The 27,469-nt window shown below is 39.5% G+C and overlaps 2 protein-coding genes and 1 long non-coding RNA gene across 3 annotated transcripts; 1 reads left to right on the top strand and 2 right to left on the bottom strand.

Annotated features, from left to right (window-relative positions):
* Nucleotides 1-1,049: 1,049 nt before the first annotated feature.
* Nucleotides 1,050-11,816, bottom strand: LOC110050427 (uncharacterized). The gene is made up of 3 exons (XM_020756338.2): nucleotides 11,486-11,816; nucleotides 2,979-6,874; nucleotides 1,050-2,596 (listed from the first exon to the last, which is right to left on the bottom strand). Exons 1-3 carry the CDS (start codon nucleotides 11,510-11,512, stop codon nucleotides 2,092-2,094), a joined length of 4,428 nt encoding a protein of 1,475 aa, XP_020611997.1. The 5' UTR covers nucleotides 11,513-11,816; the 3' UTR covers nucleotides 1,050-2,091.
* An 84-nt stretch (nucleotides 11,817-11,900) lies between these two features.
* Nucleotides 11,901-21,192, top strand: LOC110050429 (MAP kinase-activated protein kinase 2-like). Its single transcript, XM_020756339.2, has 10 exons — nucleotides 11,901-12,205; nucleotides 13,334-13,473; nucleotides 13,979-14,043; nucleotides 14,235-14,314; nucleotides 14,863-14,989; nucleotides 15,490-15,565; nucleotides 16,168-16,292; nucleotides 17,266-17,351; nucleotides 17,733-17,813; nucleotides 18,779-21,192. Exons 1-10 carry the CDS (start codon nucleotides 12,038-12,040, stop codon nucleotides 18,887-18,889), a joined length of 1,059 nt encoding a protein of 352 aa, XP_020611998.1. The 5' UTR covers nucleotides 11,901-12,037; the 3' UTR covers nucleotides 18,890-21,192.
* Nucleotides 14,085-26,732, bottom strand: LOC110050430 (uncharacterized). The gene is made up of 3 exons (XR_016201808.1): nucleotides 26,657-26,732; nucleotides 22,175-22,256; nucleotides 14,085-14,336 (listed from the first exon to the last, which is right to left on the bottom strand). It is a non-coding gene; the product is annotated as an uncharacterized LOC110050430 (long non-coding RNA).
* Nucleotides 26,733-27,469: the final 737 nt, after the last annotated feature.

The following is a 27,469-nucleotide window of genomic DNA, read 5'->3' on the forward strand; positions in this document are numbered from 1 at the left end:
AATTGATCATACAAGGGTTTCAACATTTCGAACACTAAGTTGGGTGCGTTATTGATCATGTTTTGTTTCTAAATGGTACAAAATCTGCCATTTTTAGACTCCATAGTTGGTCGACTGGTAGAACGGTTTTCAATTGAGTGTCAAAAGTAATCAGGCAGTTATTTTGGTTTTGGTTTTACTATGGTTTGAGATTGGCTGAGAGTCTTATTTCTACGTAGTTTGTTTGGTTTTGGTTCTACGACACACAATTGAAAACCACTCTATGTAAAGAGTTAAATGGTATTTACATTGAAAATAAACTGGTTGAATTCAAGTTTGGGTAATACTGAAGCAGGAAACGTGCATAATTTTGAGTTATGTTTCCGCCATATTTTGTGCACAGTTGAGCTGTAAACTGAAACTCTTTAAGACAGGAGGTGGTCGTTTGCAAAGTCGTTTTATTTTACGGGTCTTTTCCCAGGATTTCGTCGTAAAGAGCGTTCTGGTCTAAAACGCCTAGTACATTCGATCCTAATTGCCCATAAAACATACTACAAACACACTATAATTGAACAGCTGCAGGGACCTATTTCTAGATTCACTCGCGTCAACTCGTCTGAAACTATACACGTCAGCTCGCGGTACTTAAGTGCCTTAGCTTTGAATTGCGGCAAAGGACCCCGGAGATGGTTTGATAAATAACACAGTAACATCGGATAGGATAGATTGATTCTTGTAATCATCGCTCGGAGTCTGAAGCAAAACAATCAAATGAATTTGCAAGGGGTCTTGTGGATGAGGCTTCACGCGTGTGCACTCTCCCTCGGCTACGAAAACTGGAAGAACTAACAACTTGTTCTTGCCACATAACGCCAAGTTGAAGCACGCGTGTTGTGTTTTCAGGCAAAAGAAACGACCAAGGATTCATTCCTCTGAAGTAGCCATGCATAAATTCTACTGTATTGAAATTCAGAGGCATTAGCCAATTAGACGCCGTTCTACTATTCTGATTTCCTGAATTTTCAGCACAAGTAAGTAAATTGGCTGAATTTGTTTACTCAATCAAGATACACGGTAAAGCAAAAATCTTTATTGTATAGCTCCGTCAATTTTTTTCCCCTGTATAGAGTAGTATACCAAATACAAATGTCTTACGCGTCCTCTAAAATATCTAAAATTAACAAAATAATAATAATAAGACTGCGATAAGACCAGTTACTTTTGACCACATTACAATCTATATGATTTCTTGCTTAGACTGTCTTTAAGACTATCCCAACTATATTCAAAGGCAGTGCCAAGCGTAATCTGTGACCTATTACATGACATATGTAAAATGTCATTGCGGCCGATCACAAGAAGGCTATTTAAAAGCAGTACTAACTTTAAGCCTGTGGAAGAAACCACAGTGTGCGATTGTTCAGGTCAAAGCTATTGAGCAGTTTTTTTCTGTGGTGTTTATTCATCAATTTCAATCAAACGCAAAGTCTCAAAGTTTTCAAATTTTGGTAACTAGCAGACGCGGCTAAATAGTTTAACACACAAAACACCACAGCAATATTAAATCTATTTTACATTTACCACCAACGAATATCTCGCCATTAAGAACGCACAAAAAGAGAAGACCTTATTCATGAAGGCTCTTGCCCTGACACAGTTAAGTCATGTGATTTAATTGGGTAAATAGAAAACGGATTCTGTTGTTAAATTAAATCATTTTAAAGTAAATTTCATCTATCATGCCACACACATGCAATTATGATTCTAGAGGAGCTGAAACTTCAGAAATTGATTTCTTAAACATGCTGCCTTCTCTAAACCATATGCCTGATTTCCAATGTGAAAATGATCATCGCGGCTATTGCAAATTAGATATATTTTCTGGCACTGGCCAAAACGTATAACATTATATATAAAAGTTATCAATCTAGGATGTTACTTAGTATGTCATCTTCTAGAACGGTTACTACAGAAGATATCATTGTATAAATACCACGATTTTCTCAATTTCAATGACTAGCACAAGCTGTTCATGAGCTGGTTAAAATGTCAAATGAAGGAAAGTCTTACATGTGCACGTATCCATTCACGTTAAGATCATTGTCACGGCTTTCATTCAGAGCAGTGTCTTTCCTCAATACACTGCTCCACTTCCTTGTGACCAAACAATTTAGCACATCTAGAAGGAGTAAACCCTTCCTTGTTGACTGCGTACATGTCTGCTCCTTTGTCAATCAACAGACGAACTACTTCCACATGACCAGAGCCCGCGGACACGTGCAGCGGTGTGTTTCCAATACCATCAACGGCATTGCAATCACTGCCTGCATCAATTAACAACCGCACGATTTCTGTCTTGCCAAATGCAGCAGCTGTATGGAGGGCAATACTGCCTTCAGAATCTCTGGACTTGACACTCGCTCCGTGTTCAAGAAACAGACTAGCCATTTCCACATCACTGAAGGCCGAAGCCAGATGGAGAGGAGTACTTTCTTCGTTGTCTCTAGCCTCCAAATTTGCTCCTCGTTCAACAAGTACACGAGCAGTACGTTTCTCATCAAAAACTGCGCAGATGTGAAGCGGAGTGCATCCTTTTTCGTCTTGAGCCTCGAGATTACTACAAATAAAACCACAATTAATCTGGTCCATTTAAGATAATATCAAATGAAACAACAGACATTTGCCCAGAAATTGACATATGAAGATCACAAGTGCATACTCGGTCAGTTTTAACTTCACGTCTTCTTAATTACACTTTCAAACGATATTTGCAATGGGAACCCGAGCCATTTCTACAAAGCTTTACCATCACTGTTCGATCTCTCCCATATTTCAGTACGTCAATTTCTTGATTGAAGAATCTTTGACCTCCCTGAATTATCGGATCGAACGCCAGGAAACACTAATAATAAGTAAACACAAAAAAGAAAAAACAAAATACGAAACAACAACAACAAAACAAAACAATAACGAAAAAACATAATTCATTGCCGTCTTACCTTCCGTGATCAATCAAAACTGACACAGCGTCTTTGCTTCCCGAACAGCAGCCTACATGGAGAGCTGTACTTCCTTTATAATCCTCAGCCTCGGAATTGCTGCCATGCTTCAACAGAGCTCTTATCACCATCGTGTCATTTGCTTGCACACCAAGATGAAGAGGGGTACAACCCAGCTCATCAACAGCATTTACTTGCACCCCGAGTTGAATTAGTTTTGCCACTAAACCATAGGCGCCAAAACAAGTCGTCATATGCAGGCAAGTTCTTCCCTGTATATTAGCAGCGAGGACATCACTTCCGTTTTCAATGAGCGTTCTGGCAACGTCTTCTCTAGCTCTTGTAATAGCTATGTGGAGGGGTGTATTTCCATGCTTATCTCGGCAATGAACATCTGCTCCTGCCTTCAACAAAATCCTAAAAACAACGTTTGAATAGGTATAGTACGCAGCCCGGTGAAGAGGAGTGCAACCGGCTACATTCGTTGCATTAACATCTCCATCATTCTTTACTATCAGCTTCGCAAGACTTGGCAAGAATACAGCAGAATGAAGAGCTGTGTTGCCATTTTTATCTGCCACCTGCACGTTGCTTCCATGTTTCAGTAGAATCTTTGCTCCTTCCTTGTTGTTTGTAGAAAGACTCACTAGAAATGGCGTCTGTCCTCTGTTATTGACAGCAGTTAAGTCCGCTCCTCTATCAACAAGTTGCTGTATCATTTCTGGAGTTCCCCTTGCTGCCGCTCGGTGTAGAGGAGTGTCCCCATTTTTGTCCCTTGGTTCAAGGGCCAATCCGTCGTTTATCAGATTGTCAATAGTAGCGACACTTTTGGACACTGCAGCATAGTGAAGAGTGGTCCGACCAGTTATCTCATCCACAACCCTCTTGTCACCTCCATTCTCAAGGTACGTTTCCAGAACGTTCCATTCCAAGCTCCACAAATTACAATCATCTATTGCTTCAAGAATTGTACGTCCACTTAGATCTTTTGTGTTAACGTCACTCCCATGGTTGATAAGAAATTCAATCAGCTCTCGGCAACCGCTTTTAACTGCCAGATAAAGGACAGTCCTCCCTTTGTCGTCACCAGCTCCAAGATCACTTCCATGTTGGAACAAAACTTCGGCAGCACCAAAATGTCCTCCGGAAGCAGCAAAGTGCAGAGGAAGCCAGCCCATTTTGTCAGCTAACTGAACATCGGCACCATGTTGAATCAGCAACTCAAGAGAACTGTTGTTGCCCCCGTATGCGGCTGCGTGGAGAGGGGTGCGACTTTCCTTGTCCGAGGCCTCCACGTTGGCACCTTGCTGAAGAAGCCACTCGATGCAGCTTGTGTCTCCATCCATTGCTACAAAATGTAAAGGCGTCTCTTTGTTCATGTCTGGTAAATTGACATCACCTCCATATTGTAAGAGGAGATCACAGCATTCCCTTGGGGCATGATAAACATAATGAAGAGGAGACCTGCCAAACTCATCAATGGCGTTCACAAGGCTTCCATGATCCAACAATGTCTTGATAAGGGTGATTTTATCCGTCTCTTGGTCCCCATAGCGCAAACGTTCTACAGCAAGTAACAGAGGAGTCTTTCCCGAATTGTCCTTCCCATGAACACTGCTTCCATGTTTCATCAACAGTTGGACCATACGCAAGTTAGCACAAGCTGCTGCCGCAGCAAGAGGTGTATGACCTGACGAGTCCATGGCTTCCAACTCAGCACCGTGTTCCAAAAGCACTTGGGCTGCGTGGAGCCCATCTGAATTTGCAGCTATATGCAAGGGTGTCTGCTCGTCTTTAGTTTTAATCTTGATATCAGCACCGCACTGAAGTAACATCTCAACAAGTTTTCCATTGTTGTTTTGTGCAGCATGGTGAAGAGGAGAATAAGAATAATCATTCTTAACGTTCGGTTCACAACCCAGTTCAAGAAGAAGCTCAGCTACTTTGTCGAAGTTTGTGGAACACGCTATTTGAAGAGGAGTTTCACCTCGGTCGTTCCTCATATCGATATCAGCACCATATGAAATAAGGAGCTTGGCGAGTTCCATTGCACGAGGGCGTGGTGCGAACTGGAGAAGACAGGAAAGAGCTGTGTCGCCTGACCTATTCCTTGCATTTATATCCACACCCTTCTCTAAAAGAGCTGGAATGGAGTCGAAGTCCTCACGGTAAGTTGCTGAGGTCAACAAAGTTTCGCCATTCTCCAAATTGTCTAAATTGACGTTTTTCTGATCGGGAAGCAGTTGAAGAATATCAAGGGAACAATGCCTAGCTGCAAGCTCTGCAAGAGGGTTGTCTTCACTTTCCGAGTTCGAAGTATCAGCTCCTCGTTCTATTAGGAGTTTAGCCACTTCAGTATGACCCGCTTCCAAGGCGTAATACAAGGGAGAGATTTCTTGGCTTCCAAAGTGGTACCTTGTAAATTCATCATCGTCTTCCTCACTGTCTTCTCCGTCGCTGTGGCTGTGATGAACACAATTATCTTCTAAACTATGTGTTTTTGAGCCTTTGCTCCCATTGACGTTAGCTCCTTGCTCTAAAAGAAAAGCGACCGTATCACAATGTCCGCCTCTTGCCGCTTGCATCAGAGGCGTTTCGCCATATCTGTTGACGTCATCAACGGTCTTGGAAAGACCTTTGTCAATAAGATGTCTCAAAATATTCGTCAGCCCTTGTGCGGCAGCTATTTCGAACAGATTTTCGTTAAGAAAAGGACCGGCCCTGTTTATTAGCTTCAAATCGCATTCTCTTTCAATCAAAACCTTAGCGGCATCAGCATAACGTCCATGAACAGCAAAGAACAATGCTGAGCAACCAGATTCGTCTCGTGCGTTCACATCAGCACCTTGATCTAAAAGATAGACGATTGTATCAGATTGACCCTTGCTGGCAGCGGCATGTAACGGTGTTCTACCGTAGGAGTTCCTTGCAGGAACGTCAGCTCCTTGCTCAACAAGATACTGGACTAACTCAAGACGAGTGGCCAAGTGGAGGACTGTGTCCCCGTTAGAAGTCTTTGTCAACACACTCCCATTTTTTTCAAGAATAAATTTGACTACATCTGTTTGGTCTTCTTCAGCAGCAAAATGTAAAGGTAACCGACCTTCTTCGTCGCCTAGGGTTAAACTTCCACCATTCTTTAGCAGCAACTGGATAATTTGTAAGTGGCCCTTTTGCGCAGCTGACATCAGCGGAGTCATTCCATAGTAGTTAGCTTTCTTAGCATCTGCACCATGCTCTAGAAGAAGGCTGACAGCCTCTATGTGACCCTTTTCAGCAGCCATATGAATGGCTGTTATTTGGTCGTAATTTCCTCTTAAAACATTGGCTCCAAACTCTAATAAGCGTAGTATATTGCCAATTTTGCCACTCATCGCAGCATGGTGTAGTGCACTACATCCCTCAGCATCTTGCATCTCTAGCGAAGCACCTTTTTCAACAAGAAACTCAACAACGTCTACCTCATTAAAACCGGCTGCCAACATCAGGGGTGTCTCTCTATCCGCACAGAGGTCAGGCGACATTGAATCAACATGCTCACCACATTCTAGTAACCTGCGAAGATGCTCGACCTGACCCTTCTTTGCGGCCAAATGTAGAAGGGACTGGGACTGGAAATGCTTTGTAACTTTTTCAACGAATCCGCTGATCTGCTTATGCTCTTTAGAATCTTGCTGACGCAAGACAGTGTAAATAGATTTGCCAGCAAAATGGGTTGCGTTGCGTCCAATCTTCAAACTAAAAGCTATGGCACTGTCAAGTTTGTCCGGACTATAGTTTAAGATTGCGCTGACAGTCTCGACGTCTCCTTCAATGCACGCTGATTGTAGGCAGCTTAAACCAGTTTCTTTGTTTGGTGTAGTCAATAAATTAAAGGCCAAACTTTTCAAGGGCAGCTAAAAAATAATAAATACACAGTTTAACTTAATCGAAACCTCACAGTTCATTAGCAACAATAACAATACCGTTGGACCCCGCTAATTCGAACTCGGTTGTTTCGAATTCCTCGTTATTTCGAACAGAAAACTATTTCCCTTGGATTTGCCCTTCATTCATTTACTATCGGCCATTTCGAGCTCCCACTATTTCGAACTATTTCGCATCCCCTGAGAGTTCGAAACAGCAGGGCGCAACTGTGTAGTGTCAACTAGTAAAAGATAAAATATGAGAATACGTAAAACGATAGAATCAATAAAACAATAGCGGAATCAGGAACAAGTTGTTACGAAAAAAAAAAACAAGTCTTTAAAAGTACGTATTGTCCATTAGTGGAGAGAAGTCAATTGATTTATACTCTTGTAAAAATGTCTTAGGATTCAAAACCTGTTTATAAAGTGACTAAGCTTTGCCCAAGTGACAGGAACTAAATGGCTTATGTTGTGTTGACCATGTGCAACTTTTAGTTGTTAGAAACCTCGGTAAGACAGATTCTTAATTTCTACGAGAATACAGTACCGACTGTTGTAAACCACGAAAAGGTCTAAAAAGTGGGGGTCACGTACCGGGCTCGTTTTTGAGTTAGGAGCAGTGAACGCTAAAATTAAGGGTGTTCTCATCAGATCATATCATTACTATGGTAACCTATTGTGTCACGAAAATGATAACGTATTCACTAATGATGTAACAGTTTTTGGATACTATGATTGTAGCATCAACTAATAAAGAGTGGTTATAATGACTCATCAAAATCTACATCTTGATAAGTGCTGGAAACTGTTTTCAGCCACCTTAAGTTAGATTAAACCAAGGGGCATATACGTACATACAAGGAAGATTAGTATCTTTATAATGAGGCTTAAGCAATATTCCAAACGGACATTAACCGGGGGGGGGGGGGAGGGGGAGAGAGGGAATCTGAGCTAAACGTCCAGTTTAGCAGGGAACAAGTGTAATAATAATAATAATAATAATAATAATAATAACGATAATATTATTATTTTTGTCCTTACTATTATATGTAATTTAATTACTTTTATAGCGCTATTTACGTATGCTGATACGAAATAAGAAAAAATATATTAAGTATAGACTTTTCTAAGACTAAATATTTTAATATTTGAGTAAGGGCCACAAAACTGTGTGTGATCAATTCACAGGGTTGTCATGGATGTTCTCATGTCATGGATTGCTTATGGCTCCTCCACCCTTTTAGGCACCATTTCTCAAGCTCATCTTTTGTTGATGAGTTTAATGGTTTGCTAATGTCACAGAAAAATCAAGGCAAACCAAGAGAGCAGATTTCTCGACATCAAGACATAATAATTCAAAGAGTTATGAATGAATATCAGTGAATTATGAAAGAGCATTGAAAGAGTTCTGAATGAATAATTATCAAGTATATGAAGAAAAGAACTGGTACAAAGATGCCAAAATACTAATGTTCATGATTTCATTACCCCATGTCAGTCCAGACCTTGGAGCAAATTAATTTAACGCACTAAAAATTGCATCAAACATGTCTCATTGTCCCCTGTACTCAGCACTACCAAGTATTATAGGTACGGGGTGGACTCTGTCCTCCCATATGATATGTGCCATTGAAGACCAAAAGAAACCCAGTCTACAGTACTAGGTAGGTAGGTCTGTTTAAGTTCCAGGCATCAGGCATCACTATAGTCAAGTGGTCAGTGTAAAATGCACACTGTGGACTGCAGACTGCAGATTGTAAAACGGGGATAAAATGCAAACTGAGGGTATAATGCAGACTGCAGAGCAGGGGTAAAATGCAGACTGCAGATGTTTTAAGTATACATCATATTATTTCCATTATTTGAGTGCTGACCATAAAATGGGTTATTAAGGCAAATCACAGTGAAAGCCTGCATTCTGATTAGACTGAATATCACTCAGGTTAGCCTGCCTAATGCTTCAGTTGGTGGCCTGTTTATGGTTAGCTCTCAATGCAGGGGAGAGGGACTGGTGTCAATTCTTGCCTTGATCACATTTGCATGTGCTCCAACAATGGAACCAAGCCATAAATGTGTGGGAGGTGGCAGTATTTTAGCATAATTTAATAAAAGATCAAGACCGGAAACAGAATGAACAGGTATGTAAACTAAATTATTACCATTGTTTTTCCAACTGAAGATGAAGAGCCTGAGAATATTGATGACAGCAAAGTAGTTCAGATTAAGGAGGAAGATCAGCTTCAACTGGAGGTTAATGCTACTACAGCAAAGATGAAACTACCAGTTGGTGGAGACAGTGACTCAGATAGCACTTTTGAGTCGGACAACGATTATGACTAACATTGTGTGCATTATACTCTGTAGTAACAGTCTGGCAAAGCGTTATATTGCTTCATGCTGGCTAACATGTCCTTGGCTAAAAGTCCTTTATTTACCCAATGCTGCAGTAGTTTAAATACCTTTTTTAGGTAACGAGCTGTTTTTAGTAGCTTTTAAAAGTCATGGAAACATGTGGAAATCAGTAATGGTTGTGACCATAGACTGACAGTAAGACAACAACAACATAGCAAGATAAACTTTCATATTTTTTCTAAACATTGTTTTCCTGTTTCATTTGATGCAATATGTCTGGACTTCAGCTGTGCATCTCCAAATGCTTCACATTGCTGTATACTGTATGTAATGAAAAAATTCCCAAGATTCAGTATTCTATGGTTTACGCTATCCTTATATTAAAATTGAATTTCACTTGAAAAACTAAATACAGTTGTCAGTAATGCTGTTGTTACTTAATCAATATTTAGTACTGGATTTGATACCAGAATGCAGGAAATGGCATTTCCAGGCTTCTAGATTCCAAAATTTTCGGGGGGAGCATGCCCTCATACCCCCCTAGGGGGAGGGACCTTACGACCCCTGAAGTGCTACCTCCTACTTCAGAACTTATTGAAACCCCTGCAATGATGGAAATGGTAATACAATTCAGCTACTAAAGTACTTAAGTCTGCATTTTACCCCCTGGTTACATGTACAGTCCACAGTCTTCATTTTACACTGACCATAATATTGTAGTCAAGACTGATTCCAGCAACAAATTCCTGCATTGCCTTGTCAAAATATTTTAAAATCTATTAATACACATTCATTTCAGTACTTTTACTGATAGCCTTACTGATAGGCTAAAAGCTTTTGTTACTTTTTCTGTGGATTTTCTGTTTAGAGCTGAGCCTTTGAATTTATACTTTCAGCTGTTGTGATTGGTTTGCTGCCTCATCTCATCTGAGAATAAGTAACTTGATCATGAAAGTACAATACATTTTCCTCTCTTTGACAAACTTTATTATAATTATTTCATTGGGGCCACTGTTTGTTGGAAGGATACACAAAAAGTTTGAAAATCACAAGCTTTTCTCATATTCTCCAAACATCCTACATACGTTTAATGCACCGGTAAACCTATAGAAAGAGTGGTCTATGATAGACTACAGGCAGTCTATCTTTTGCTCAAAAATCCACGAGCCAGGGAAGAATGCAAGAAACCTGATCAATTATATATTTATGGTATACATGTAAGCTTATGTGATAAGTTTTCATCTTACAAGTAGTAATTGCTGAGCTGCTTTAAAGGCCTGTCCAAATGGGAAATGTTTGGCAACCAAACATCATCAAACATTGTTTGGTGACCAAACATGCTGATGTTGAAGTGAGTGGCCAAACAGTTAAAACATGTTTGATCAAACACAGATCAAACTATGGATACAAGCTGCTGAGCAACCGTGGTACGCATGCATGCGCCAAACATGTTTGATACGGCTGTCCAAACGAACAAAACATCGCCCATCAAACATGAGAACAAAAGAAATGTTTTAAGTTGTTTGATCGAATGTTTGATGGCCTTCAAGTTTTATCAAACACGACCAAACATGATCAAACACGATCAAACAGCGCCAAACAAGGTGGCCAAATGGTAAAATGTTTGGTCACCAAACAATGTTTGATGGTGTTTGGTCGCCAAACATTTCCCGTTTGGACAGGCCTTAATATGATCACAGATGATAGCAAAAAATTAAAAATGATCATAAGGTGTGGAGAATGAGTGCTTTCAATAGGACCCGGTGCCCGTTTAAGTTCCGGCGAATTGCCATCTGTAAATATGTTTAGTTAGCAGTTTCCAGAACTGACCCTCAAAAGGAAGCTGTTATAAGCCGCTCCTATTGCTCTCTGACAGAGACTGTGCCAGGGTAGCAATCTGCTCCACATTTTATTGAAAGCACTGGAACATAGTTCTATTTTCTGTAAACTGCGATTTCAGGCAATCGAAGAGGCGTGTTTAAACATGATCACAGAAATTTTGACTTGGTCTCTGAGCTTGATCAACCCTGTAATCATTTGCGGTCACGACAAAATGATCATTACATGTGTCATGATCAGAGACACGTCATTATTGAACTGAAAAATCAAACCACCACCAACCTTCCAGAAATAACAAATCGAGAAATAGAACCTATGGAGTCAAACCTACAAATTCGGTAAGCTACGCGGTACCTGAAGTTTTGACTTACAATTACAATACAAAAAAATGAATCTTTCAAAACTTACCACTCGTCTTCCGATGGAGTTATTCATCGTTTCTGTGATACAATTAACTGCACAAAATGAAAAGGTGTGAGACAGCAGAATATTCCGGTTTCTTCGTAGTCAAAAAGTTTCTGTCTTGACCAGCGGTTAAAAATTCAGAGCGAAACGTCTTCTTGCTTGGCAACGAAGTGTCTTCCTCCCGGTTTTACTTGGTTGACTTAGTTCACTGACAAAATTGCCACCGATAAAGCTTTTTTGCTTATCAAAAGAACAAGACGATAGACGAAATTCTCTGATGGCCTCTGCATCACTTATGGAGTGGTCATGAAAGTGCCATGGGCATGTATCCTTTTCATATACATGTATTTCGTCATGCCTTGCAATTTCCGGTTCCAGAAATAGGACACCGTAAAATGGTCTGGTCCAGTCTTCTGTCGGCCACGGAATCAATAATGGCGACTTTGTAATATTTCTTGGGCCTCAGCAGATTTTATTTCGTCGTTTTCTCCCGAGTGATAGCAGCATATTGTTCGTGTTACGAGTATTTCTAGCGTTGGTGCGATCGTTGAAGTTATGTCATCGGCTATCAAGCCACTTTTTAAGGTTCCAGGGCCTTTACGGCCGAAAACTTCGCTCGTAACGAACGACTACGATCTTTCACAGAAAGTCCTAGGGGTGGGAATAAATGGCAAAGTGTTAGAGTGTTTTGAAAAGAAAACAGGCGGAAAGTTCGCCTTGAAGGTGAGTAGAATTATTGTAAGGCATGCTAACTGGGTCATACATGTAGAGATCTGAAGTTCTTCGTAAATTTTGCAAATTTATGAATACTCAAGCGATTTGCATTGGTGAAGTGAAAATACAAAAGCTACATCACGATTGATCGATGACGGCGAAACGACAAATTATACTTGTACTTCTCCTTATCTTTGAATTCGCTCAATCTTCTCTTTCCTAACTGTAGTTCCTTCTTATTCTTCATGTCAATATTCGAGAGCATGGTTTCAGTTTATGTCGTCAGTTCATGAAAACCTTTCAAATTGCATAAGCTTCTCTGCACCTTGAGAATTTGTTTGCTTTTGCCCGATCTCAACATTCTGTAAATCATAATCTCGTTAAATTTTTGTCTCTGCATAATGTTCATGTTCTGGATATACAAGGTAAATATTGCACAATGCAGCGATGACAGATGAAAAAATTTAATTAGGTATTTTAAGCCCACTTATTTTTAAACAGATTGAATGGCTGTTATTGCAGTTGAGTCTAGGGTCAAATATTCTTTTGTTGAAAAAGGCATGCAAACGAGGTGAAAAATTCAGTAGAAAACAGAATTTATCCTTGAACCTCATTTGTCTGTCAAACCCCAGCTAACAGTGACAAAAGCTATTGTAAATGAATTCGAGATAGAGTCCTGTTGCTCATTCCATCACTGTTATTTAACTGGTATATGTATATGTATGGTGTATGTATCAAATTGTAAAAGATGATGCTGATGTAATGTAAATATTCAGGAAAAACTCATGTTGTCACTTAATGCGGATTCTTGCAAGTGAAATAAATTGAGCTTTGACTCTTGTACATTTTGTACCTTCTGCTCTTCACACCCTGGTTTTGAGCTTCGCAGACATTCTTCACTTTGGAGCTTGGCTTTGACAGCTCAACTTCTCGGCAAGTCTTTGGAAACCCTACCAAAAAGAGTAGCAATACTCCTAATCACTTGATGCTTTAGAAATGAGAATTGTTTTGTTGACACCTCTAGTGATCACCAATGTTGTTGATGCAACAGTGTTGTCGATTCCTCCTTTGATCACCAGTAGTAGAACATCCTTACAATTGCAATCCTTCACCTGCATTTTGTGTATTTGCATGTAGGTTTTACAGGACAACGTTAAAGCTCGGAGGGAGGTGGAACTTCACTGGAAGGCTTCAGGCTGCCCATATATTGTTGGTATCAAAGATGTTTATCAGAACAAGTATGCAAGGAGTGACTGTCTGCTGGTCATTATGGAATGGTGAGTTCAGTAACTGAGGAAGAAAACTTGAATGGCTTCTAACTTTTGGAAATAGTGTGCTGTGTTTTACATGTAAGGTGGCTGGTAAGCTAAAGGTAATTAGTCTACGTACGAGCCAAGTGGCCTATCAGGCCAGTGCTAATCTCCGTTCTGTAGCATGAAGTGACAAGGATAATTTCTATTTTTGTTCTCCCCCCAGGGATGGGATGCCAGTTCCTTGCAGGGTTACCCCCTATTATTAAAGTCGCTGACACCCATTTATACACTTGGGTGGGGAGAGGCATGGTGAGAGTAAAGTGTCTTGCCCAAAAACACAACAAAATGTTCCCAGTTAGGGCTTGAACCAAGATGGCTCAATCTGGAGTTGAGCATACCAATTGTAAGGTCAAGAAACTAGTTTTGCAAATAAGAGGCTAGTCTTTACCATGGCTGCAGTCACATGGTATATTTGTGGACAATACATTTGTCACAGATGACAGTCATGTGATGTTTTCGTCTGTTGTAGCATGACTGGAGGGGAGCTTTTTGAAAGAATTCAACAGAGAGGTGATTCTCCCTTTACTGAAAGAGGTAGGTGCATACATGCAGGAGTGTAGAGTGCATAGCAAACATTTTGCAGTTCAATTTTTAATCTAGTTTCATCAGTGAGGTTTGATCTCCTTTAGTTGATAAAGTCATCTACCATGTAACTTACAAACTGCATTCAAACCAAGAAGGAGAAGGTATATTTCATATTTAATATTGTGTGATTTGGTTTTCAGAGGCAGCTGCCATCGTTCGTCAGATTACTGTAGCCACAGCACATCTTCATTCACTGAATATTGCACACCGGGACTTGAAGGTGTGAAGTAGTTAACTCTTACCTGAGGCAGAATAAGAGAAAAAAATATGTTACTTCCTCTTCAAAGTGTACAATGTTAAGCACAGTCAAAATTTTGTTTATTGAATTAAACATTTGTTGTCAGCTTTTTTCATTTCACTGTCAACACAGGCATGGATGCATACCGGTTTCCACCATTTCACGTTAATTAGTCAGATTTTTCAGAATAACTCAGAAACCCAGGAAAGAGGCCTTAGAGGAGTTAAAATCCAAACATTTCCTGGAGGACCATGACCCTGGACATATCTAGAAGCTTGATCCTTTAGCACTCCATGTTTCAAAATTGGACATAATTTATCCTACTGTAGATCTGCATCTGTAACATTCAGTGACATGTACATTGTATGGACCATCTACCAGGAAAAGGGTGGTTGCTGGAGAGAGGTGACCTTTAGTCACGGTTCAACTGTAATCAAAATTGATGCTCTCCAAACCATAGCATGTATGCACATATTACAAACATAACTCTATTTTTCATTAACAGTTTCTTTATATTTTGTTATTTGAAGCCGGAGAACTTGCTGTATGCTGATCATTCTGAAAATGCACTTCTGAAGTTGACTGATTTTGGATTTGCTAAGGAGACCACAGCTGGTTTGGATCTCAAAACACCTTGCTACACTCCTTATTATGTTGGTATGTAAACACACAACTGAAAGTGCATACTGTGGACTGTACAAATTTTGCGATCTAAATAAACATCAGGTTACGCTTTTGGGCATTCTCCCTCCTCATTTTCCTCAGTTTACTTTCCTCCTGTTTGCTGGACCTCATAGAAGATGCTCAATTTGAAATAATGTTCCACCTCTCAGATTGAGGTACCATTGTGTGATGGCTATGCTTTCCTTTGGGCAGTTTTCATAAAATCTTGCTTTCTCTCCCCCCCCCCCCCCCTTCCCTCATGCCACCCCTTCCTATCTCATGTCCACTTTCTTCCTTGAGCAGCGATCAAGCAAGTGAGTAATGTAGTAATCAAGCCCATTTTCATAAACATAAGATACTTCAAAATACAACTTTATGCTTAACATAGACTTAATGTTAGAGATCTCATCCTTCCTAGATGCCTTTACTGTACATACTTTTGTTAGGACATCCACATTTAAATTATGCTTGATTTGATTTGTTTCTACATGTAGCACCTGAAGTTTTGGGTCCAGAGAGTTATGACAAGATGTGCGACCTTTGGTCATTAGGAGTCATAATGTATATTCTGTAAGTATATTTTTCTCCACTATTTTTTTGGTTCTGGTGAATTTTTGATTAATTGAGCAAGGAAAATGTTTCCATGATTTCTTTACTCTCGCCTTGACCTCATAGTTGATGAACCTGCAGAGATTAAACAGTCTACTTTAATAGTAAATTTGCTTAAAAGAGAGCTTACTGTCTTTTCATTCTTGATACTTGTTCATGAAAATAATGTATTTTTCCACATTTGCTGAATGTTAAATTCCACATTTGCTCATTGTATTGTACAGTTTTTGTTTTTGTTTTTTTGTTTTCATTTTTTGCAAATGCCTTCTTGATGTGTTTTGTCAGCCTTGGTTTCTTTTTATAATTTATATCTTTAAACAGTTTTCAGAAATTGTATTGCTGCAAATAATTGTATTGGTAACTATATAAATACATAGTTGTAAATAAATACATAGTTGTAGATGGAAAATTGTCTGACTACCAGGAGTATTAAAAAAAAAACGGTGTCCAAATGTGTGTGTGCAAATAGTATTTCTTTCTCTCCATATCTTTCTATACTTCCATCCTCCAAGTAAAAACCAAAGCAAATATTTAGCATGAGTGCTGTTGCTTTTGGTTTGTAGGTTGTGTGGTTTTCCACCTTTCTACAGTAACCATGGAGCAGCCATTTCTCCTGGGATGCGCAAGAGAATAAGACAAGGCCAGTATGACTTTCCCAACCCTGAGTGGAGTAGAGTGTCTTTGCAAGGTAAATAAATTTCTCAGTCATTGCTGGAAGCTGTTTCAAAGGACTGAGTGTTGTACATGTATTTAGGGGTTATTGACCAAGTGTGAGGTCAAGATGGCTGGATATTGGCCAAGTTCTTTGTCTGCGTGTTTATGGACTGAGACGGAGTCGAGGTCCATAAACTCGCAAAGAAAGAGCAAGGCCAATATCCAGCCATCTTGACTGAACGAGCTTGGTCAATAAAGGATTTATTATATGGCTTTCGGGAAAATTTTTTCTTGTGGGACATGGCGGCTAGTCCCGAGAGGGCAAGATAGCTCCATCTTGCCCACTCGGGTAGCCAATCACAGCGCAGGATTTCATTCATCTTGCCCGCTCACCGAGCTAACCGTATAATAAGTAAGATTCTCAGACCTTATTGTATTGGAGGAGGGAGGGGCAGAATATGGGAGGAGGAAGAAATGGCCCGAAAAAAGTTGGGAGGAGGGAGAAAAGAATTGTTGTGAGTAGGGAGAACTGGATGAACCTGGATGGGGAAATAATTTTATGGAATATTTAAAGTAGGGAGGAGGGAAAAATTGGCTCAAAAAGTAGGGAGAAGGGAGATTTACCGCCCCCCCCCCCCCGTTCCTCTCCCCCCATATTGGATGATAAGCAGTATTCATTAGGGTAAAAGAGTGCAAATGTTTGCATTTGGAGAGCACTGAAAAGGTTTCCAATTCGTATCATACAATCAGAAAATAGAGTGAAAACTCGGGAAGAACACGGTACGTGGCATGACGTGGACACGTTGCAGCGTTGCCTTTAAAATTGCAAAGAAACCTAAAAGGGGGACCTGGGTACTAGGAGATTTTCCTCGCACATTTGAGTGAGAACCAGGAACGCATGAGAATAGCTCCTGTCAAGTCGCGAATCAATTATACTGTATTTCTCTTTTATCTAGTTATCACTCTTTTGTACATGTATTTATTTGCTTGATGTCTTTCGTCACCAGCCAAAGAGTTGATTAAAGGTCTGCTGAGAACAGACCCACAGAACAGGTTTACCGTGGAACAAGTGATGAATAATCCTTGGATCAAGGTGTGTCTTAAAATTACTCAGATTGTTATCACGATAAAGTTCTTGATAGTCCACATGATACTCTTAAAGCATGGCTTTTTTTATTTGACTAGAGCCCTTGCCTTCTTCATTACACTTACATGTATATGGGTCGTCACGCGAAGTTTTTCAACAAGCTTTGCGTGACGACTTTAATTACATCACGCAACACTGTTTAGGAGACTACATGTAGTAGTATTTAGTTGTAGGGTGCCAGGCGTGCGTATGTATACATGTACGTGTAAATTGTTGTTACATCAGGAATTAAGCCACTTTCTCAATTTTGTGAAGTCTTTCACTTTATCTAATGGCTTTTGGGCAAAAAGTAGCTCATCATTATTTCATTATGCCTACATTGTGCAGGCCTACAGCGAGGTTCCTTCCACGCCACTTCACACCGCGACTGTGTTGAGAGAGGAAGAGGAAAACTGGCAGGATGTGAAGGTATGTGAAGGTTTAAATCCAACTTGAAGTCAAAGTTTCCAACCATTATTTGTCCGTCAAGAGTTGTACAGATACAACCAGGTGTTGCAAAATGATCTGATCTTTGCTTTAGATGACCCTTATTACAAAGCCACTATACTACTCAGTTTGGTGTAATTTAAATGTAAACTCTTTTCGTAAAGATTTATCCCTTTCTGCTCTGAATATGTTAATGACACATTTTTATTTAGAACAGAATGGTTCGGTCCGTACAACGTATATCATGCACATTTTAGCTACCCCAGAAAAGCTGCCCCTAAAAAGTTGCGAACCCTCCGATAGTAACGATAAGAAAAGTCTTTAAGCCCGAAAATAGCAAGCAAGGGTCGTTACGTTTGGACCGTTACGGAATGGTCAGGAATCGTCAATAAAAACTCGGTGAATTTTTGTTTTCGTCAGAGTGTTACATGTATCTTTTCTGAAACTTAGTGTATTTGCATATTTTGGACTTAAATAATTTCTTTTTGCGTTTTGTGACTCCATGATAACCGATGAAGACTAAGGTTCCTCTGTCGAAATGTATATTTAGTCTTTTACGAACTGTTGTTTTGATGTTTACTTTTTAAGCCAGTGTTTAACCATGCCATCGTATTTTTAGTAATAAATCGAGGCTGCAATTTAAGTATTTTTCGTATGAAAACAATACAATAAACTTCATTTAAACACGGTGAGAATTAAAGCTGCAAGTTTGTGGTGCCGAGTAGAAAATAAAATTTAAAAAGACAAATAAAAGAAAAGTAAAATTTTTCCATAGAATGACAATTACTTATCACAATTAAAATACAATACAGTTATAAATTACAATTTAAAATGAACTACGAGGCAACTTATGTTTGGTTGTAGTGATGTTTGCAGTTTGTCTTTTCAAGGCATTATCCGGGCGAGGTGATGAATAATGCATTACTTTTCAACTGTCTTGCTTACAGGATGAGATGACTAACGCCTTAGCTTCTATGAGATTCGAGCCAGACAAGGTAGCCAGACTCAAAGATGTCGGCAAATCCAGCAACGCCTTGTTAAACCGAAGAAAAAAGTAGCTGTTAACATAAGTGTAATGTGATACAGCATGTAAAAATCAATCCCAGTCTGAGTTAAAAGAAAAGGCTCTTTGCACGTTTATTTTCATCACCCGCTAGAGAAACGTCTGAGATTCTAGCAGAAAAGATTCCATTAAGTTGGCGTGGCTCTTTAGAGGTGGCGTTGTTGATTGGCTGTTGCTAGGTTACGAATTTCGCGTGCGAGTGATAACCAATCATCAGAGACAACACGTCAAAGCAATCTTGGCTCGAATCTCAGACTCTTTCGCGGGAGACGAAAATACTTGAGCCCGGGGCCGTAACCAGAAAAAAAAGAACATTGGCTGAGGCAATGTCTATGGTTAAATTCTCTTTCTAAGTATTTAGCAGTGTTTTACTTTCCCCCACCGAAAAAAAGTCAAGTGCCCCGATTTGCTTCACACTGTCTACGGCCCTGGACCCCGCTTCGAACGACTTGGTTGTATCAAGCTGAGTCAACTCAAATATGCTAGGTTTTACAATTTGCGCATTTTGGTAGTCTAGCAGAATGTGTAATAGGCGAAATATTTATGAAGTTAGTATTCAATGGGCTTTAGTTTGTTAGTTAGTAGTGCAATCATTCTATATTCCTCCTGTATTTTCTCTTCAAAACTATTGTTTGGTTGGCAACCACATCTCGGAACTGTCCGTGCTAACTGAATAGGGTTTCTAAAACCTCAGTTATGTCTTAAAGTTTCAGCCATTTCTTAGGCGTATTAAGAAATGGTCTTTTGTTCCGGCTCAACATCTCACATCAAGCAAAATTGAATAGCCTTTTGTTCTTGGTAGCCCTGAGGGACTTCGTCCGAAGCCGAGGCAAAATCGTCGCCGTTGTTCGGAACATTTTCGGCACAACAATGAAGCTGCTCTGGGGGGTGGGCAACTTAGGTTTTTTCTCTCGTAAAGTCAATTCTCATCGGTGTACCCCAAAGCAAAATTGACCGCCGCTGTGCGCATGGTGATCACAATTCAAAAACTAATTATCCTCATGTGTCGCGTTCGGGCCAAATCTCATCTCGGCAGATAGAGCAGATTATCTTCGGTGCAGATAGAGCCGTTGTCAATTGAGTGTCGTAAAACCAAACCCAAAGTAATAACTCTGGCCAGCCACAAAGAACACAGACAATCGAGTGAACCAATCAAAACTCGTAGTAAATACAAGTAGCTGACGCGAAGCGCGGGAAAACGTGAGTGTTTTACTTCTGATTGGATAAAAAAAGGGGCAAGATTTTTTTTTAAGCCAATCGTGTAGCGTGGTGATGCAAAAGCAATTACTTTTCGACACTCAAGGGAAAGCCTCTCAATCAGATCTCAACGATCAGTTAAAAAAAAACGCGTTATTTCTTATCCGACCGCTAAAATTTTCGACAAGTCTCAGCCATCAGTTAAAACCAGACTTGTTAAATCCCATCAAGGCCTTCTTAAAACAAAAATCAACGGGTCAGCAATGCCTCTAATTTTATATACGATAGTGTTTTACTGTTTATAACTGATAAAAGAAGTCGGAAGTTGCAGAGAGGTAGTGGCCCACTGGTTTCTGAGGTTCATCCGAGCCCACGGTCTTTGTTTTGTAGTCAGCGTTGTTGCCATGCAACTGAGAGTATCCTTGCTGACTTCAGCTTGAAGAACAATTATTGGATATTTTTTTACGGTAGTCCCTTTTTGGTGAATGATTAAAAAACTTTCTCAATTTTCTGATCTCGCCAAGTGAGTTTAAATTGTAGAATACCAGCCCCAAGATCTGCAACGAGCCCAATCTTCTCGCCTGTCGATACCATATCAGTGATTGTCAAGCGTCAAGGTGGTGAGAAAAAAAAAAGATCCGCAACAAAGTATATGTGTTGATGTATTTCCAGTTTCTCAGAAATAACCTTAAAGGAACGTATCGCAATTTGTAATGAGAATTGAATTTGATCACTGGAGAGAAATGTGTGTTTTGCCCTCAGAAATCTGAATTTTTATTGCGCCTTACATAAAGGGCAGCATCTACTAAAATTACTGACTGGGATGGGGGTGAGTAACTGATTTTTAAAATACTTGTAGTTGAATAGAAGTATGTGTCCTGTAACTTACAGAATTGGCAAGAATTTTGTGGTCTGCCTCTTGCCTTTCAAACGTATCTCGATGAGGTTGAGTTAGATCTGATTCAATCTCGTTTCAAATTTTCAAATTTTATCATCAATTTATAATCAATATCGTTGTTTATATGACCAACTGATGTTACTCAAGAGCAAATAACTTACTGATAAGTTAAGCAGCACCTCAATAAAAGTTTGCTTGACAAAGGCGCTTGCTTTTGTTGCTGTCGTTTTTTTCTCTGTTTCTTAAGCTAGTTACTAGACCAAGCCCCTTTGTTCCTAATCTAGCAGGGCTAGACGCAGCTATTTTCAGACTAATAATACATTAGAAAAAATAACTCAATTCTTTTTGGTTAAGAGCAGTGCAGTTCAAGTGTAACACCAGTGCAAATTACAACGAAGATATCCGAAGTTATTACGAAGACAAACTAAAAGTATCGACGGTCATCCGAGGTATATTTCGAAAGAAGTCAAAATTCACAAAGCCCTCCAAAGATAGCCGAAGATAATTATACGTTTTCCGAGCACCCTCGAAGATCACTAAGATTTTCAAAGAGTTGCGAAGAGCACGATCGGAGGTTTGCAACCTGCCTAAATAGACAATGCAAAGACCTTCAATAGTCTATTGTCGAGAGTATATTATTAACAAATAATCACATGATTATTCTTGTGTAATTTGGAATAAATAAGCTCTAGTAAATTTTTCAGACTACAAATTTGGTTATGTTTTTTTCCAAATTGCACTCGAAATCATTTCATTTATACGAGAAAAATAAGCCGCGGCTTACACAAGTCGCGTAAGACAAGGTTTTGAGCTCGGCTTAAATAAGCCGCGGCTAATATAAGACACGAAACCACTCGTTTAAATGGTATCACGGCTACGGTCTGCGGCTTACGTAAGAGGCGAACTCACACTGTGACAACCAACACAAAAGCGAGGCATAAGTCACGACTTAGCCGTGAACCATTTATACGGGCACTTCGCGTCTTATATAAGCCGCGCTCATGTAAATGGACCAGTTCGCGTCTTATGTAAGCCGCGGCTTATTTTCCTCGTATAAATGGCCCTATTATTGTGATCACCTCGGAGTGCTGCAGAATATGCCAGCTGCAATTTAAGTGTGTGCGTGTCTGTATTTTTTTTTTTCTCTACCATATGATTTCACTGTCTCCCTTCCGAGTAGTGTACCTGACATATACCCTCTTTCAAGGTAAGGATCCGTAGGGAAGATATTTGGATCTTTTAATCTTGTGGGAAGAGTCATCAGCTCCTGACAAAGAATATAAAATAAAGATGTTTCTTTTATAAGCCATACCCAAAAGGCCATTTCCGAGTGTTGCCTTCTTCCTGTGTGTCAAAACGAATATTCGTGCGAAACCATTCATGTGAAAATGTGTTCCGCCCAACAGGTTCGTTTTCATGTATAAAATCAAACTCATTTTTATGTGAACGGTTTTGCACGGAAACTCGTTTTACAAGGTAACTCAGAAATGCCCCATTACCAAGCTAGCACAATTCACAATACGTACTTTAAAAGGAATCGGCGCAAACATGACACCCTTTGGTGTCACAGCTGTTGTTTATCGCACTATGAACTTCCAAATCCTGAAGTTAACAAACACGTTTTCTGTTAGAGTATCCTAGTTTTCTTCCAAGAACTAAGTTGTATACAGCACAGCCAGGTAGCAGGGAAACATGTCGATATTCCGCAATCCAAATAGAGAGAGAGATGAAGAAAATATCGATTTCCAAAAAAAGGAGATTTCTTGGTTGTTAGTCGAATAACTGTTGTTATGCTAAAGGTGTCAGTAAAGTTATATTCTTCAACTATTAACCAAAGCTCGATGTTCAAACTAAACGTTTCTCCATGTAAAAAAAAGGTAAAAATCAGCAAAAATAGCAAAAATTTTAAATAACCACAACAGTGCAAACTGTTGATTTATCTGCAATCTCTCTTTGGGCGTTTAGGACACTTCCGTCGCATGTAGTTTTGAATATGAAATAGGTAACTTATTTACAGAGTGCAGCTGGCCCTGGTCGAATCTCAGCCTAATTACCGAAAATTTGCTACAAAGAGTATAATCGATTCGGTATCAGCCCCACAAACAGTTAATAGGCCGTCTCCTGAAGATCAAATTCAGAACTCCCAGACTTTGTTATTTGAAGCCAATTTTTCAGGATCGCTCATGTGAAATACTGATTTGCTCCTCAAATTACTTTGGAAGTGACTAACAATCCGCCAAGAAATCACATTTTACAGCTGCTGTTAGTGCTGAAAAACATCCTTACCTAACAACGAACTCGGTGAAGCATTTCCTTCAGTAACGGTGAGATATTATTTCCTATCTGTATTTTACACAGTTGTGGGGTAAAACAAATCCGAAATTTTTATATCCTTCATTTATGTGCATCGATAGCCTCACTTATGGAAGTCCAGGTCACTCCATTAACCTCTTGCTCTAGAGAAATGAAATTTCTTAACACATAGAAAACATTTTTCGTGTTTGTATCCGATAACAGACTAAAACACGAATTGGAGAACGAGCTACAGGCTGCTGCTGTTTTGATCGACTGATGTACAACTTTTTATGGTTCTCCCAAAACCGATCCACGAATCTTGTTTTCTCGAAGAAAGTGTATTCTATTTCTTTTACTGAGAACTGAACAATAAAAAGAAAGGAAAGCACTCGTTCATTTGGATTATCAAAATCAGCAGAAACTTTCCTTAAAACTTAAGTGGCTGTTCATTTATCCCTCGCAAAAATTTTGATGAGGCGACTGTCTCTTTAGGCAAAGTATTTTGTCGTGCTGGTCGTGCTAAATTTCGTCTTTTTTTTTACAGAATTCGTCGTTTTTTTCTACCTTATTTGAGAGCATTGTGGAATTAGTACTTTTTACATTCCATTCGAATTTTTATCGAATTTTTTATCTGTTGCTTTTAGTTTTATTCATCACTCTGAGTGCCGGCCTTAGTTTTTTGTACTACTTGACTCAGGTTTGTAGAGAAGCGAAAACCAGCTGCACAACCCCTTGCACGTATTCACCTTCTCACATAACATCGGAACCTTTACTGCAAAGGTTTTAGTAGATTAGATATGACACCTCAAACCCGCCCCCACCCCCCTTCCCCAATAAAAGCCGTCCACTTCTCATGTCGAAACGATAATCTCCCAACTTGCTTTCTATCATCAAAGTCATTTATTAACATGAAATTAATTCTTATAACTGATTGGCAGACGAATTACTTACTGGATAACATCTCAAAGATCGCGCGACAGCGAACCCCACTGAGTTTCTCTGTGTTAGACAGGTAAGAGATTTCTCCAGGATTTTTTCTTTCTTCTACCGTAGACATTTAAAAATTCATCTGAAATATTTAGGTGTTTCACTTTAGAAACTAACTTAGAAAGACTTGATTTTATGCTCAGTGATACCATAACTTAATTAAGGAAAGTTGATATGAAAAAACAAATCGAGCGTATCAAACTGGTCTTGATTTGGCCAAAAAAACCACTATGCTATAAAATTGTTTTTGCTCTATCTTAGCAGGATGGATTTTTCTGTCTATACGTCTTTTTAGCGTCTATAAGTCCTGAATATCAATAGGAATATATGTTTGTGCATTTGAAAAACAGAATTAAATACTTAAAAACTGAAAAGTAGACATTGATGAGAATTGCAAACTGTAGATTTTTCCTCATTGTATATGGATCAATAAGTTACTAAATATACTTGCAAGTCTAATAAGCAGAAAGGTCTCTGATTAGTCCCTTGATCGGGACGAAGACAAACTGCGTAAGACTAGCCACGAACAAAAACCGCCAACTTCAATTTCGGAAACTGCTGACAATGATTAATCGAACATGATTTTCTGAATGACTGCACCAGAATTTGGATTTTTTCCCGGTCTTTCCCCAAATTTTGATTAAAGAGAAAGCCAACTTCTCGATGGTAAACACTTAAATTCCGAAATTCGTTCGCCGGAGATTATCCGTCCCACGTATTTCTTCGGGAATTTTTGAAATTTCAGCTGACAGATTTGCATGCATTTCGAAACCTCGGCATCGGTCAAATTTTCTGGAAATTCTTCCTCGTTTGCACCCGTTTCAATGGTCACGTAACGTTTTGGCCACGTATCTGCGTCTGAAAAGCGGCCCAAAATAAACCCTTTCTACCTGAACGATATCAGTTTTATCGTAGTGGGTCACCCTCGATTTTTCGATTCTCTCGATAACTCGAACCAAAAGTCGTTTCTCTCCCCTCAGTCGAACACCAGACCAATTTTCGTTTCCCTGGGAGGTTGGAAAATTCGGCATTCCGCTGTATATTTTACGAGATGTTATAGTGTTGGCATAATTTACGAGACTAGATTTGGTGTATTATCGCTAGTTATTATTTGGCTGTGTTTCACAAGGACTGGTAACTACCGAATTCACGAATTTGATTGGCTGAAATCGATATTGACCGCGTTCTAGATTTTCTCATCTAGACCGGCATCAAGATCGATTACGTTTTGCAGTGGAAATGTTGCAAACTAAAATACAAAAATATTGACTGTTTTTAGTGGAAATGACGAAAAGCCTGATGAGGAAAAAAAGGTAAAGAGGACGAGCAAACTTTGTAAGGTCCACAAGCAAAATGTGAGCTAGTACAAACCAGTTACATTAAACGAATTAATTTTTTCTTGTTTGCCATATGATAAACATCTTATTAACCGAGCTTAGTCGGTCTATGTGGGAGAATCTTGACCTCGGTCGTGTGCACTGACCTCACTGCGTTCGGTCTGTACTCACGACTTCGGTCAGGATTTTCCCCATACAGACCTCCTGCTCGGTTAATGAGCTAAATACAAACTGACCAGTAAAATGTAGACGCTATCCGCTAAAATATAGTAACTTAAAGAGATCTGTTACCCAATATGTTTCTAAAATCAACTTGAACCGTGTTTTGTGTTGCAACCGTTGAGTGGATATTTTATAGGGAGCTTAAGAAAACCACGACGGCAACGGCAACGTCGCTAAACAAAAGCTTTAGTGATAACAATGGCTGTGCAAGTGCGTTATAATTCTTTGTACATTTCTTTGCCGTAAAATGACCAAATTCTGCGTTGTCTGGAGAACGTGAACCACGACGGCTAATTTTCTAAATTTTTATCTCGAATTTGTCGATGTGTCCTAGATTCAGTTTCGTGATAGCTTTGACAGCGATAAACAAAGTAAATGACTTCAGGGTATCGCGAGATTCTTAGGTAAAATATAAAATCATTTTTTAGTCGACGTTGTCCTCGCCGTCGCCGTCGTGGATTATTCTTAAGCCCCTAATGTGATATATAAACCTGTTTTCCTTCATATAGGGGAAATCTGCAGATTTCTTTTTGTCATTTATGGAGGGCCAGTTTGGCTAGGTAGTCTATCACCTAGCGTGCGAGTAGGAACGTAAAAATTTTCTCTCATTCCGCCACACAAAACCGCGCAATTTTCTCGCATCTCCTGTAGATTCACAAGGGGGTTGTTAGTTTGTTCCTTAGCCATTTCCCGGCACAATTTGTGATCAGCTGAAGTTGAAGGCTGAGCGGGAGTCAGTATGACAAACAGGGCGTGCAATGGATGATGTCTATGACTCTAAATAAATATTGCGTACATAATTGACTAGAAGAGAAGCAATATTTACCCTTAAAAGATGCAGCTTAGTAAGCTGAAGACAAAGGAAACGCCCTTGCTGATATAACAAAGTTTGTTCTTCTCAGTGAGTGGTTTGTGAATTCCGCGACTCTTTATATACGACTCAGTAACTAGCTGCCAGCTACAGATGAACACCACGTGTGCAAACAAATCCCTAGCACCAAAAATCAATAGCAGCTACATAATTGTAGGCACCAAATATTTACCCGTAGGAAATGTGACTTTTGTCAACCGAAGAAAAAAGGGGCGCGTTGTTGAAATAATGACCCCAATTCGGCTCAGCAAATTCACGCGATTCTCAAAATTCTGCAGTTGGGCCTGAGACTCAGTAATCATATTTGTCTTGGTATAAGCCGCACTCGGGAGTAAGTTCTGATTCGAAAAAGGGTTTCCCTAATAAAATATCAAAAAAACGCCTCATGAAATTAATTGACGAAATTCGCGTCAATGTATAAGTCGGAGTGATTTCTGTTCACGTTAATTTCCGTGTCATTGAAAAGTGGAACGTAAACTTCCGTGACCTTAATTGTCATTATTATTTTCTTTCCAAATTCTCGAAACCTTGTCACGCCAAGCTCATGAAGGAATTTTACGAATGGCTTAGAGCAGAAAAAGGAAAAAGCATGATTTTATCAGGGTAGAGATCCACCGGTAATAAGGACACTGTAAAGAAAGCTTGAAGTGGCAAGATTGCTTCGCTAAGCCTCTATACGTTTAGAAACAATTCCATGAATATCGCTTGCATTTGGGAATTTACTCTTAGTTAAAATATTTGTTCCTTTGAGTAATAAGTCGCGTTGAA

This window comes from Orbicella faveolata, unplaced genomic scaffold (genome assembly GCF_042242905.1).
Source record: "Orbicella faveolata isolate gen_17 unplaced genomic scaffold, um_ofav_v1 contig_35, whole genome shotgun sequence".
Taxonomy (NCBI): domain Eukaryota; kingdom Metazoa; phylum Cnidaria; class Anthozoa; order Scleractinia; family Merulinidae; genus Orbicella; species Orbicella faveolata.